At 50.8% G+C, this 13,091-nt stretch overlaps 1 protein-coding gene across 1 annotated transcript; it reads left to right on the top strand.

The window, feature by feature from the left end:
- Positions 1-268: 268 nt before the first annotated feature.
- On the top strand, positions 269-12,575 carry LOC100901762 (Krueppel-like factor 1). Its single transcript, XM_003739904.1, has 2 exons — positions 269-415; positions 11,604-12,575. Exons 1-2 carry the CDS (start codon positions 269-271, stop codon positions 12,573-12,575), a joined length of 1,119 nt encoding a protein of 372 aa, XP_003739952.1.
- The last annotated feature ends 516 nt before the right edge of the window (positions 12,576-13,091 follow it).

The following is a 13,091-nucleotide window of genomic DNA, read 5'->3' as shown; positions in this document are numbered from 1 at the left end:
AGGGAAGCGTGAAGCGCGATCTGCGTCAGTCGGTGGCGTCGTCTCGGGCTGCCATGTGTTCCGTGCGTTGATAGTTCCGTCGGACAGATCAACAGACAGTGCAACAATTCAAAATCGGACCGCGATCGGTCTGAAGTGCAGGAGCGGACGGAAAAACTGAGTGCTTAGAGGATAGAGGGCGAAGAGCTCGAACAACCATCAGAAGACCACAGCCTGTTCGCGGCGAAGCGAGAACAGCGGCGCCGAAGGGCCTTCGACCAGGCCGGACATGAGCGCCTCTGTTCTGGACGGCTACCCAAAAGAGGCGGCCATGCCGACCATGGGTGCTCCCCATGGGCCCCCCGTATCCCAACAGCCGCAAATGTCCCACCCTCAAGCCCAGGGTCGACCCAACAACATGGCCGATTTCCAAGATGTGAGTAAATAGGACACGGATAGAATGAGGCCGACTGAGATCTGACAATGAGCGAAATAACAAAAAAGACCCTATGCTTTCGGGAACCCCGCTCAGATAGAGGGAATATGGATCCTCCGTGCTCCTCGCCGGTTTAGAGATACTCCAGGGGCTTCGCCCCTCCCTCGAATTCATTTCGTTGCCCATGATCGGAACTTCTTGTCCGAAGAAGCTTCCGTCAGTCAGACAATCCCGAATTTCAAAAAATCGCCACGAAGGACTTGGACGAACTCCGGTGCTCCAAGTCGGTTGGAAGGTCTCGCTGAGGTCGAAATCGTGATTCCTCTCGTCGGAAAGGTCACGATTGTATACATGTACTTCTGTATCGTTCCGATTCCCGTGACTGCCAGTTCTAGCCGGGTTTTTTTCGGTCGATTATTAGCGACTCGTGCCAAATTCTTAACAGGATCTCTGCCGAGTTTCGAGCTCCGGGTTCCATTCTGTGAGATCTACATTCGAGATTATCATTCTGAATGGAGAGGATGTCAGCATGCGGAACCATCGGGGCAGCGCGAGGATTGTGTGTTCCATCTCCCTCCCGGCCGATCCAGCAGAGTCTCGATTCCGAGCCGGAGTAGCCCCGATGGAGTAGCCCCCTGACCGTCGCGTTCTGAGCTTGCGGCCTTCGACAGATTGCTATCCAAGCGAATATCCCTGAGCTCACCTTAGTCCACTCAGGCATTGGGTAACTACCTGAACTGAGTCTTAAGAAAATCCAAGAACTCTGACATATCGCACGGGCTTGCACACGTCAGTGGACAACCTCGGTGAAGCTACGACGCAGGAACGTCCCCCGAGCTCGTCGAAGCGCTTTCGGGGACGCTCGGAGTGTCGGGTCTGGAAGTCCATCCGTCAGAACCATAATGAAGTCGTAGGAGAAAATGTTTTCCTCGCGGCAATTTTCGACAGCTGCGTCTCGACCCAGCGTTTGCAAAGTCGTCAGGATGGGAGTTGTGTGCCTGGTAATAATCAAAGTACAATTTTGGAAGGGGGAGGGTGATAGGAATTCCCGGTTGGGTTTTCGCGAGTGATCCTGGAAGATTCGACCCAATCAAGATCTGCGGAGCGAATTTCCTCGACCTCGACTCATCCAGGAGATTCGCTCTCCGAGCGGCAGAGCAATAGGTTCCCAGAGAAACTCAGGACGTCAAGAACGCGACTCTCCATGATTTTCCGCTGGTTCGACCCATGAGAATCGAGTATGTGATTTCGAGATGTCGCTTGGTGACCATTCTCAGGAACAACATCGGCTGAAGATCGGTGGGTTACTCTTCGCAGCAGTCGCGTCGCAGGCGGCTGCTTTGTCGGCAGCAGGGTATTATACCTCACGCTAACGCACAATCGTTCAACCGCACCCTTGTCCAGCAAGGGAGCAAGCGCGCGGCCGACTGCTGGTCGGTCAATCTGATTGGCAACTCAATTTGTCGTTTTAGAGCTGCAACTTTTAATTTTGCTCCAATGTCGACTCAACGGCTGTGCTTTTCGTCCGGAGAGTTGAATCGGATCCTTGGCTCGAACACGGTCTCGCCTCAGATGAATCGAGATGACCGTTTTCCAAGTATCGACCAGGCAGAAAACAGCGGCTGACGGTAGCAAAAGCGGCGAGGCTGGCTCGGAATACGAAATCAGTGAATGGCCTTTGGAGTTATGATGAACGAATTAATGGAACGATTCCTCATTTCGACTCCGCACCCAGCCACAAACGGACGGTCAATTCGAATTTGCGTCGTCAAACTAGTCGTCGATCCATCCGTCTGTTCGATCATCCCATGAAGAACGCCGTCTACTTCTTTCGGATAACCCGACCTGGATTGATTTTTGCAATAGGAGTGTGTGTGTTCGTGTATGCGAGTACAGCGTAGCCATCAATTTCCTATGGAACACGTGCCCCTGCGTGGTCATTCTCGCATCGCGTCCACGTGACTTCGAGCTCGACGCATACTTTCGACCCGAACGACAGTTCTCCTTCGGATGCTCTTCATGGAATGTGCTGATTCAATCTTCATCGAGCTCAGAAGGGCCGACGCTCAGAGTTTCGGAGCATAGCTCACTCGATGATCGTGATGGATGGCGATTGTACATTAATTATGGCAACACCGACCGCGATCCGGACGTTCTAACGATCTACATGGCCGATGACAAGCGGAGCGGCTGTCATCGGGAACTATATTTGATAGATGCTGGTCGATTCGCTTAACCAACGCGTTGGGAGGTCTGCTTATGCGCATGCGGAAACGCTCCACAACATGATGTGCAATCACGTGGACTGATTCAAAACGCTTTTAAATCGATTTCATTCTCTGGGTCGCATGGAGTACCGACCTCCGGGGACTCTGATATCCAGAAAGACTCGAACAGAACTAGTTAAGGTATACTTCGCTCCTTCAAGTCGAAGATTGTCGAGCTCAGATCTCACCCTTCTAATGAAAGGAGAAAGATCGAATGAATCAGAAACATGCCGTGAGGACCCTGAACGATCGCCGATTTTTAAGCACCGACTGATCCTTGAGGAGAGCCCCTGGCACTCAAGCATCTTTTCTCTCGTCGCCAGAGCGAGTCTCATCATCGAGGAAGTCCTAAACAGACAAATGTTGGTATTCGGGTACTCTCCCCGAGCGGTCTAAAATTCGAAAATCATTTCACCGGCAGCCTTAAGTTCTCATTGAGAAGAACAGCAGCGACGATTCCGTTGTCGACAGAGTCAGCAGCCACGGCGGCAGGAGCAGCGAACGCCGTCTATGCCGGCGTCACGTAGATTCGCAATTTGTCCGCGCGCGGATCAGGGAGCGGTCTCCAGCATAGCGCACCAAGTACGAGACGAGAAGCCGACGGCTATTAACTTCTGGAAGCACAAATGTGGACAGGAATACCAGCCAATATACGCACTCTATATCAACGATAGCAACACCACAGCAGTCACCGTATCGACGAACCCTACCACCATGAGAACACTGCCTTGACGAGACATATCCAACACGTGCCTAGCACCGACGTATGATCCTAATGAACGGAAACTTCGTCTTGCCTGATCCTTCTCTGAACTTCACTCATGGATTCGAGCGCCACGGACATCGACGCCGCAAATTCTATCGTGAAATAAGGTTGTCGTCGCTTTCAGAACGCGAAACCCGATCGATCGGCTGCGACGTCTTGGGCCGTGAATCATTTCGGAAAAAAACCAAATCACTCGGAATACGCCATTGTCCGTCTTAATCCGCGCCACTTTGCATAGAAATGCTCATCCTGGCTGGGAAGGATTTATTCGAGGTTTTCCGGACGATGTGACAGCTTGTTCGAGACACGGATGCGCATGCATACGCACAATGTATGATAATTCATCGGACGATTTCACGAAAGTGGAATACGTCGTCTTGCCACAAACGCCCCCAGACGAGAAGAAACAACAAAAGATCCTTTGCGATGCTGTTTCAGCGTCTGAACTATGTACTGCAAATGGAGTCGGCGTGATCCTCGAGTTGAGGGTCGTGAGTCAATCGTCATTATGCTGTGCGTACGTCAGGCGATCCTCGAGCACCGAAGGAAACATCTGCCTAGGTTGATTCTTTTCCGTCTGTCTCACGCTTGCGCTACGGCTCGCTTCTAGTGGCGATCGGAGGACGAAGCTCGGAGCTGTGGCCGAGATTCACCGTCGGATACCGATGCCCCATCGGTGACTCGCTCGGAGCTGTGTAATTACGCAATGAATCCGCTAAGGGGTTGAACGGCGGCGTCGGAATGAAGGATGATGATCACAAGGATTGAGTTCCATTGTTTCCGAAAAATGTCAGACCAATAGGGGGTGGGAGGATGTTGTTATGGTCATAAAACTCGGCTTTCGCAAGATGACAAATAATGCAAAACATCCACCCCTACATGGATCTTCGATTTCTATATCGAAGCTGCAAACCTAGCGAATTGACCAGTTACCATGAAACCCAGCGTATTTCATCAATGATAATCATCGAATCATCACAATCATCGTATAATCCTGACTTTTGAGCGCGTAAGAACACCCGAGAGTGGACCTCGGGTCTGTGGAAGAAGAATGAGTATACGCGAACGTCTCAGTCAGATGAACTTCGCGTGCGGGCCACGAAAGCACACGAGTTGAAGAATGTCATCCAGACCCTGAAGGAGAGAAACAAGGGAATCGCACGGAGAAGCTTTCCGTTATGAAGCAAATCATGTCTGGTTTCGTTCTGATATATGATAGAGACGGAGTCAGACAAACAGTAAGGCAAGCACGGCGGCGAGTCAACGAGAAAGAAACGAGTCAAGTCGCCAATAAAGCAAGCAGTCGTCGGTCGATCGCGTAGACCTCCGCGTTGAAAATTTGTGGACAACAGCGGTGTGCGTTGCTTGCTCGTAAAATTCTAAGTCATCGCGAGAATTTATTGAACTGTTGGTGGATATCTGTTCTCGTTGTTGTTGGTGGTGATGGAATTGCAGTCGAGATGGTACGCACGCGGCGGCGGGGACGAAGACACGAAAGCGTCCACAACAATAACACCCACGTCAATGCCAGTTGTTCTCCCGGTTCTGCGATGGAGGCGAAAACTGGAAACCGGGATAAGCATGGTTCCCGACGATTAGTCGGATGCCAATCAGATGGGGGGTGACGGATCTCGTGGGGTGTACCCGGAATGATCACGGCGGAGATCAGGCGGGATCCTGATTCCAGCAGGGCCTCTCGTCGATGATTTCCATCACCGAAATCACATCGATACGGGCCGCGAGCGATCCAGTCACCGAGCGAGCAAGTCACCCGATCCGCTTCGCGGCGGGCGGCGGGACGAACGAATTTCCGCTCCAACTGATGGACTTCCCTCTGGGGGCTCTCCTAGGATACGAGTTCCTATTACTCCGCGGATAAGGTTTATGGCGACTTCGCGATCATTGATAAGAATAGCACCCGGTCCGTCTCGGAATAGATACGGAGTTTTGTAGGTAGTTTCTGACGCGTTTGTCAGTTTGCCAGTCCTTATCTGTCTGGGCATGCGATCTGGAAACGTCTCGACAGAAAGACCTCATTAACGGGACTTGAATTAATTGTTCTGATAGTCACGAGCAGCGTCCAAACACTTTCGGCACAATGAAGCAGCAATCATCCAGGCTCTCAACTACCGGGTTTATTCCAATGATGATGTTTGACTTGAGGCTGGAACAGGTCGTGACAAGGGCTCCTCTCAGCAAGGGAGCCCTGCTCATTTCGGAATTGCGACAAAATTTTCTGAAGTCGCGCGTTCTGACCGATCCACCGAGGACTTCGGAAAACCCGCCAGCTAATATCTAATATTGATTGAAATACCTATCCATGAATCCATTCAATCAGCGCACCGCGACCATTCGGAAGCATTATTTATCGACGGAAGGCCCATCCGCGGGGAATGGGGCAGATACAGTCAGCAATTATCGACTGAACATTTTGAAGAAACGATGTCAACACCACGCGTAGACACTGCAGGTGTCAACATTACAGAAAACGCTCGCTTTGCGCTTGGGTCACTTTCAAATCCTCTCGGCGTTCCTTCAGACGGCACACTTCCGCGATAGTTGTTGTTGCGGTCTTCTATCTTCGCCGGAGGTTCAAAAGCTAAAAACGATCATTCATTTCGTCATAAAAATCGTCACTCCAATCGTCGAAGGTTCTTACGGCTCTGTGCGTCAGCATCGTTTTTCTCGCTTTTTCTACATCGGACCAATGAATAGACGGACGTCCTCAGACACGGCTCTTGACGCGCGAGAGGTTTCCATCATCGCAAATCCGACAACGCAAACCTACTATGTATGAGTCGCCCTTCCAAAGTGACCAACTGTGGGCCGTGTCGATGGAGCTCACGGTTTTTTCTGGAGTTCTCGAATTGCGACATTCGGATGTGAACTTCCCGCTAGGATAAATCAACTGATTGAGGAGCGAACCGACCGTGCGAACAACCAGTTCACTCGATGGATTGCTCGGGTGGCAATTACACAAACAGGAAACGTTTAAGTGGATAAACTTCCAGAAGAGACTTCGGAGCTTTGCTCTTCGTCGTAACATCAAATGTCCAGACAAGAAAGACATTCAGTACAAAAGACAAAAACCACGTTCTCGCGGTCTTAAATAAGGTGGGTCACTATCAATGATAAATATCTGAGGAGACCTTGAAGACCTTTTAAGCGACCGTTCTTGATTGCGCCGTGCGTTCGTGCTCATTACAGTCGTCCAAATTCAAACTAGCGAACCGGCTAAGATTGCCGCAGTTTGGGGAGATGGCACTGACGATGCTAATGATTGAGACGAATTCTTTCAAATAGCCTTCTCAGTCCCGAATGAAGTTACGTTCGATATACATATATGCTCAGGATTCCTTCCGATGCCGTCTTTGGTAACGCGAACCGAAATTACACTGGAGCGCCTGCAGAATTCCCCTGCCCGGTCTTTGACAACGCGCTGCCGACCTTGTTTATTGAATTTCTCCCATCCCATCCTGCCATTAGTCACTGTGGCCGGTCGGTTTGTAACGTTTAAGGCCCGTCGAATGTCTCGTACCGTTCACGAACCATCGAACCTTTCGTACCGTCTAAGAGCCATCGGAAGTTGAAATTCGTACAGACCACAGGAGAATATCTCGTTTTCCCCTCGGTATCAACTCCAAAATGGGAGCTTGGACTCCTGGCTCAGTGAGAATTTTCCTCGCTCCCGGAAAAGTCATCATTTGTTGTGCTACTACTCTGCGGTACCGCGAGCTTGGGTCACTTCTGTCTTTTTGAAGAGTGCCGGCACAGCTGTTGCGATCCGAGCCATGGACGAACAGTGAATGACAGAAGACGTAACGGGTGTCAATGTTTCCAGCTCCGTGTCTTTCCTCTGACTCTACGCCCACTGCCCGTTTGGCTCAATTTGAACTGAAGTCGGACAGGAGTCAGCGACAACGCCGACGACTTCAGAACAATGACTCGGTCCGCCTGGGTCGCCGTAAACGATTTCTGCAATGAGAATTCAATTTAGTCCGAGGAAACCGCTCGTATTCTCCCGACAGACGCGAACGCTTCGTAGCATGATTTTAAAATCACTGCGTCCGGGGTCGGATCGCTGCGATCGGAGAAAATACACTAATTGACAGAACCAATGGGCTCCTGATCGAGAGGCTCGATAGATCCTGCGCCCCGATTCTAGACCTCGAGGGAAGCTCAAGCAGAGGACAGCTCAGCCATCATGGAAATCTGAAATAAGAACAATACCGTTCCGGATCGAGCTCGAACGTGACAATGCGTGATTGATCGATAATCTCGGAATGAGCGTTCTCACGAACAAAAAGCCAAGCACCGGGAGCGATCCGCCTCGTGAAACCGTCGTGCTCATCGGTAAGCGCTGCCGTTGGTTTCTCCGCCACCGCTGTCACTTCTATGTACAATTGAAATCCTGACGGGCTTGTCACGCGATCAAGTCAACCCCCATAAAAACTTGAGACGGCAGGCTTCACCGCACGAATACACGTGGCAATACTAGGTTCTCGAATTCATTGAAGTCTACGACGAGGAAATCCCAGGCAGGCTCCGATTCAGAAGCCGTCCGAATTGGGAGCTGGCGAGCCCTACTGGCAGAGTTGATAACAGAGTAGAGTCGGTGTAGTCCCTGTAGGGATCACCAAACGAAAGAAGGAGACCCACCGATTGGAAGAACGGCTCGAATCAAATAATGATTACGAAACGCTCTTTAGAGGATACGATACTACAGTTTCTTTCACCGTCGATTCATTCATCCACTTGGCGCTTCTGTACACAGAAAATATAAAAAGCTTCGATAGCGTGCTGGGATATTCGTATCTTAAACATTGACTGAGTTCAGCGATGGTTTCGTCGCCCCGAACCGTTTTCTGCATGAAAGAATTCCCGGTAGAAAACCCCGATGCATGAAAGGACGGAGCGATATCCCTCGATGATTGTCTCGGAATTCAGTTTGCTATCCTCGAAAGAGTATTCGGTCCCCGAAAGACTTCACACAAGTTTCCGAAGGTTTGAATCGAGCACGGCGATCACCATCACTATTTGTCCGCGAGGAATACAGAAATGAGCGCCTAATCGATGCCTGCTGCCGATCGCGATCGAAATCATGCTTTTCGAAACGAACGGACCTGCGCAGCGAGACGACTATGATGAGACTTTACGGTCGAAGAACCAAAGACGTTTCCCTGGGCTCTTTTTCGGACGTAAGGCGCTGGCCAGATTCTCGATTACGAACGGCGAGTCAAGAGGGACTGTCCGGGTGCCGACCGAAGCGACCGAGCCAGCGGAGTGTCTGCTCCTCATTAGATCGAAAATAAGTCATTTCAGCTGCTCCCAATGAGTTTGTGCGTGTATTCGGGCAGATCACTTCACAGTTGATTGCAGAGAAAGGAGAATAGAAGCCGCTTGGAAAATCACTTCCTTGATAGTCGATCGAAATTGCCGTATACTCTATAGCGTGGAAGAACACAGCCTCTTCCGATACGTTCCATTCCTCGCGTCGTGGGAGGATCGGGTGCTGCAAGGAAAGCCGAATGGGTCTCGTCCTGCTCGCTCTCGGAGTCACGAGATTCAGATTCCAAAGGTTTCTTCGCAAAGGGGCTTCGTGAAACACTGTGGTCAAAGTTGCCCAACACTAAATCAGGCGATGTGACCAGAAGTACCCACGCTGGATTCCGCAGACGGACGAGGGCTAATAGCGAGAAGCGACGACTAAATGGCTCAGCGACTCCGTCGAACGATTACCGAAGACGAAAATTCGTATCTTCCGTCATTTTGTCGACATCTTCATACAAGTTATTCAATTAATTCGTTTTCGGCTCACGACGCTCCTTTCAACGCTTCGGATAACTGTTTTGGAGGTGCCAGCACTCACGCAAATTGTGGGTTGAGAGATCATCCTCGTATCTTTTGAACCCTTGTTTTGGCTCGCTGAAAGAGAGACAAATATTTGTGCCCGATCGGTTGCGGCATTCTGACTGCGAAACTTTCACGGGGAGCACCTCGAACCGCTCGGCTCGCATACGAGATTCTCCTGAACAGAATTTTCGCGGGAGAAACAGTAGAATCTTCGCTTCCCGGGTCTCGCATTCACTCTGATATGTATCTCTCCTTCAGTAAGATGGGTATTCCCTCGCGAATCGGACTCAGTAATTAAATTCGCTGCGAATTATGTCATAGAACTCCGAAGTTCAGGACTCGTCAGCCTGGATACCCTGACGGATAGGGCCGATCCCTTGTCGGCTACCTTCATACATCGGTGATTGATTAGCACCGGGCGCAAAATGCGTCGGCGTCGCTCTGATCTCGTTCACGATTTCCGTCGGTAACTCACTCGAGGGGTGTGAGCCGCTCGCTGAAACTTTAGGTGACCTCCACAGAAGTAACGAATTCGCTACACTCTCTCCTCTTTGTCGACTGAAATGTGACGGATGGTCCGAGATACTGAGGAAATCCAGAGCATCGATGACGTGAATTTATTGGATCATCGCATCATCGACGTGTCACCCGCGGGATGCGATGCCGTACACCGAGAGCTGGCGGAACCAGCGCCGATTGCTCGGATCATCGCTCTTCATCGCTAATACAGCTAACAGCTCGCTTACGGGAAAGGAAGCATGAATACCTGCCATGCATATGTATGTGTTCGTATAGGTACCAACACGCGCTTACGATCTCGTCAAGGAATTGTTCGAAAAAGCCGCGAGTGGATGAGGTCTGGTCACGCCGTCGGAGCTCAAAAAGGGGAAGATAGACCGATAGGCGGATTTTTTGCTAGTGAATAATTCACAATAGAGCTTGCGAAAGGCTTACCCATTTCTATCTCCTCAGTCATTCATACAGAGTGAGCGAGTGTGTGTGTGAGTCTTTCATTCAGACATGAGCTATTCATAATAATGATCATCGCCAGAACATTATGCCTCCTGTCGAGCGCTGTTCCGAGCCCACCAGACGACTGCGGGGGTGTACTCGATGCGGAGCGAGACGAAGCGCGAGCGGAAACTCTTTGTTACCTGTAACCTCAACAGAGTCATGATCGCTGTCGCTCGAGCCGAAGCTCCTAGTACGCCTCTTTTATCTTTTCAAGACTAGATGACTCGTCGGAGTCGATGGCGCCTTCCGGCCTCGAATCTATCCGTCCGAGAAAACTCAGCCGTCAGGTTAGGAATCTCGAATTATTCCGCCGTCAGGGATCGCGAGTCACGTGGCGAGAGTCTGGTACCACTACACAGAGGGAGCTCGCCTGTAGTGCGTCGTCCTTCCAGGACCCCGAACGCATTCGGGGAAGCCATAACCAGACTCCATCATCAGGGAGGTAATCTTAGTTGGCACGGCATCTGATGTACACCTTACGACTGGGCCAAGAAACGGCTTAATGAAAGGATAGCGAATAGGATGGAAGATGAATAAAACGTACGTGTCATTAACGTCTGCCACGACTGCTGCTAAAACATCAGGCTTACTTTGTCTTCCCTGTCTCCGGCAAATTGATCTACTTAATGGAAGGCTGAGGTTTCGCGTTTCCCGACAAAATGATCAGGCAACAACGCCTGGCCCGCCTTCAGCATCGAGAATGTATTCCTTTCGTTCTTTCACGTGCCAGTCAGGGGATCATCTCGATCTCAGGTTCCTGGACGAGAATTCATCTCAGTGAGGCCTAAACCTGAAAAGCGATTCTCAGAATGGCAGGAGTAGAGCGGAAAACGAGTTTATTCAACACGACACCGAGTAGAACGGCGAAGAGCATGAGATATGTATTCGTAAAAGGTCTGGGATCTTGATTTCGTATACGAATCTTCATTCACCCCTCCAAGCTCTTTTACCGAGCTCTCGGGAGTTCATGTTTGTTCCATGAGGTTATTCGAAGAGAGAAAACTGCTTTGAAATAGCATGCAGCTGCCGACCCAGTGACTGCATGATCGGCTGGCTCCGTGGCTCAGTGACTGAGCAAATCGTAAATCAGTGATCCGTTGTGAGCATTCCGAATTCAAGGTTACCTAAATTTCTTCTGGTGAGCTTTTCTTTACATGGCGTCGACAGCCAGAGAACTGTCGATACGGCGAGCTTCTGACACGAAGACCAAGTGAAAGAAGAATCCTCTCGAGAGACCCGAGATTTCCTACGTCATTGATTGATCGGAATTATTTTCTGGGTTTTTCAGATGTGGCAGGACATCGAGAGCGTACTGTTGGGCGACGGGGGTCCGTCTTCACACGAGGCTCGACAACAACGGCTAGCGGCCCAGCAGAATCTACGAAACATGCTCAGTTCCTACCAAGGGGATCGATACCCTTCTACCAGTACCTCGGACAAACACATCAAGCAGGAATTCTACCCGGTTAACCCCGCGTCAGAGCAATCGCTACACATCCAGGCCGCTTCGGAAGGTCTCTATCCGACATCGGCACCCTATCCTCATCGATACCACCCGGCCGTCGAGCCCTCGCATCCGGAAGCCAACAGTGTCAAGTCAGAGACAGAGACCGCGTTCGGAGGCACCGTCCGGAGTTTCCATCATTCGCCGAGCCCCACCACTCCTGACTATTATCAACATCAATGGGGTTTCTACTCAAACGCACCGGAAGAAGGCTCGGTACCAGATCAAAACCACCATTACCAGTTCATGCATAATCTGAACCGCTTCTACAGACCCCACCACCCTCGGCCATATGCGCCGTCGGTTGGCCGCATGCCGTCGCCGCAATTTCGACAAGAAGTTCCTCAAACTATCATACCCGATCAGCTAGACACTCCTCTCTATGGAATCGGCCACATGTCCACCATGAACGGAATGAACGGCCTCGGTAGTCCAGCGAAGATGGGGAAACGGGAACGGAGAAGTAGGAATGGACCGAAGAAGATCACGATCCACACGTGCAGCTACCAGGGCTGCATGAAAACATACTCAAAGAGCTCACACCTGAAAGCACATCTCCGCACTCATACCGGAGAAAAGCCCTACATGTGCAATTGGAAAGGTTGTGGCTGGAAATTCGCACGCTCCGACGAACTGACGAGGCATTATCGCAAGCATACAGGGGATCGGCCGTTCCAGTGCAGGTTGTGCGAGCGAGCGTTCTCGCGTTCCGATCATCTGTCTCTCCACATGAAGCGCCATACGGAGATGATGTGACCTCATGGATTCAGCCAGCCGCGTTGTGAAAGTGAGTTTCTCTCTCTCTCTATTTCATTTCGACATTTTTTCGAGGTTTGTTCCGATAAGGCGCTCGGAGGGTTTCGGAATAGTCTCCAGCGTGCTCTGAACGTCGATTCGAGCACTTATCTCTATCGAGTCATAAAAGCGTCGAATCGGTGAACATAAAGTCGGCAGCCGGCTCCGTGGTCGAGATTGCCATTGAATGACCCGATTTTGATCACCGAGACCACGGAAAGTTTTCACGACAAGTCGCAATGGATCGGGGAGGGAGCTTGGACCGCGGGCTCCCTGGGAGTGGAAGCGGAATGATTTGAACTCCAATCCTGAGCCCCCGTCCTGAAATTGACGGCAAGAATATATTATTCCCCTCGGGGGCGGGGATCGCGAATTCATAATACGATCTGCGAAAAGCTATCGCTGGACCGGCCGATGTGTGCTCGTGTGTATGTATGCGGGTGTTTATGTGCAGCCGGGATAAGTGAGGGTCATACA

This window comes from Galendromus occidentalis, unplaced genomic scaffold (genome assembly GCF_000255335.2).
Source record: "Galendromus occidentalis unplaced genomic scaffold, Mocc_1.1 scf7180000076600, whole genome shotgun sequence".
NCBI classification, from domain to species: Eukaryota; Metazoa; Arthropoda; class Arachnida; order Mesostigmata; family Phytoseiidae; genus Galendromus; species Galendromus occidentalis.
This window is presented reverse-complemented; position numbering and strand designations above follow the sequence as displayed.

Bases quoted from the DNA above. Each gene is read 5' to 3' on its own strand.
- LOC100901762 (XM_003739904.1), top strand. From the start codon at position 269: ATGAGCGCCTCTGTTCTGGACGGCTACCCAAAAGAGGCGGCCATGCCG. The intron at 416-11,603 runs GTGAGTAAATAG...TGGGTTTTTCAG, and splicing joins ACATGGCCGATTTCCAAGAT to ATGTGGCAGGACATCGAGAG.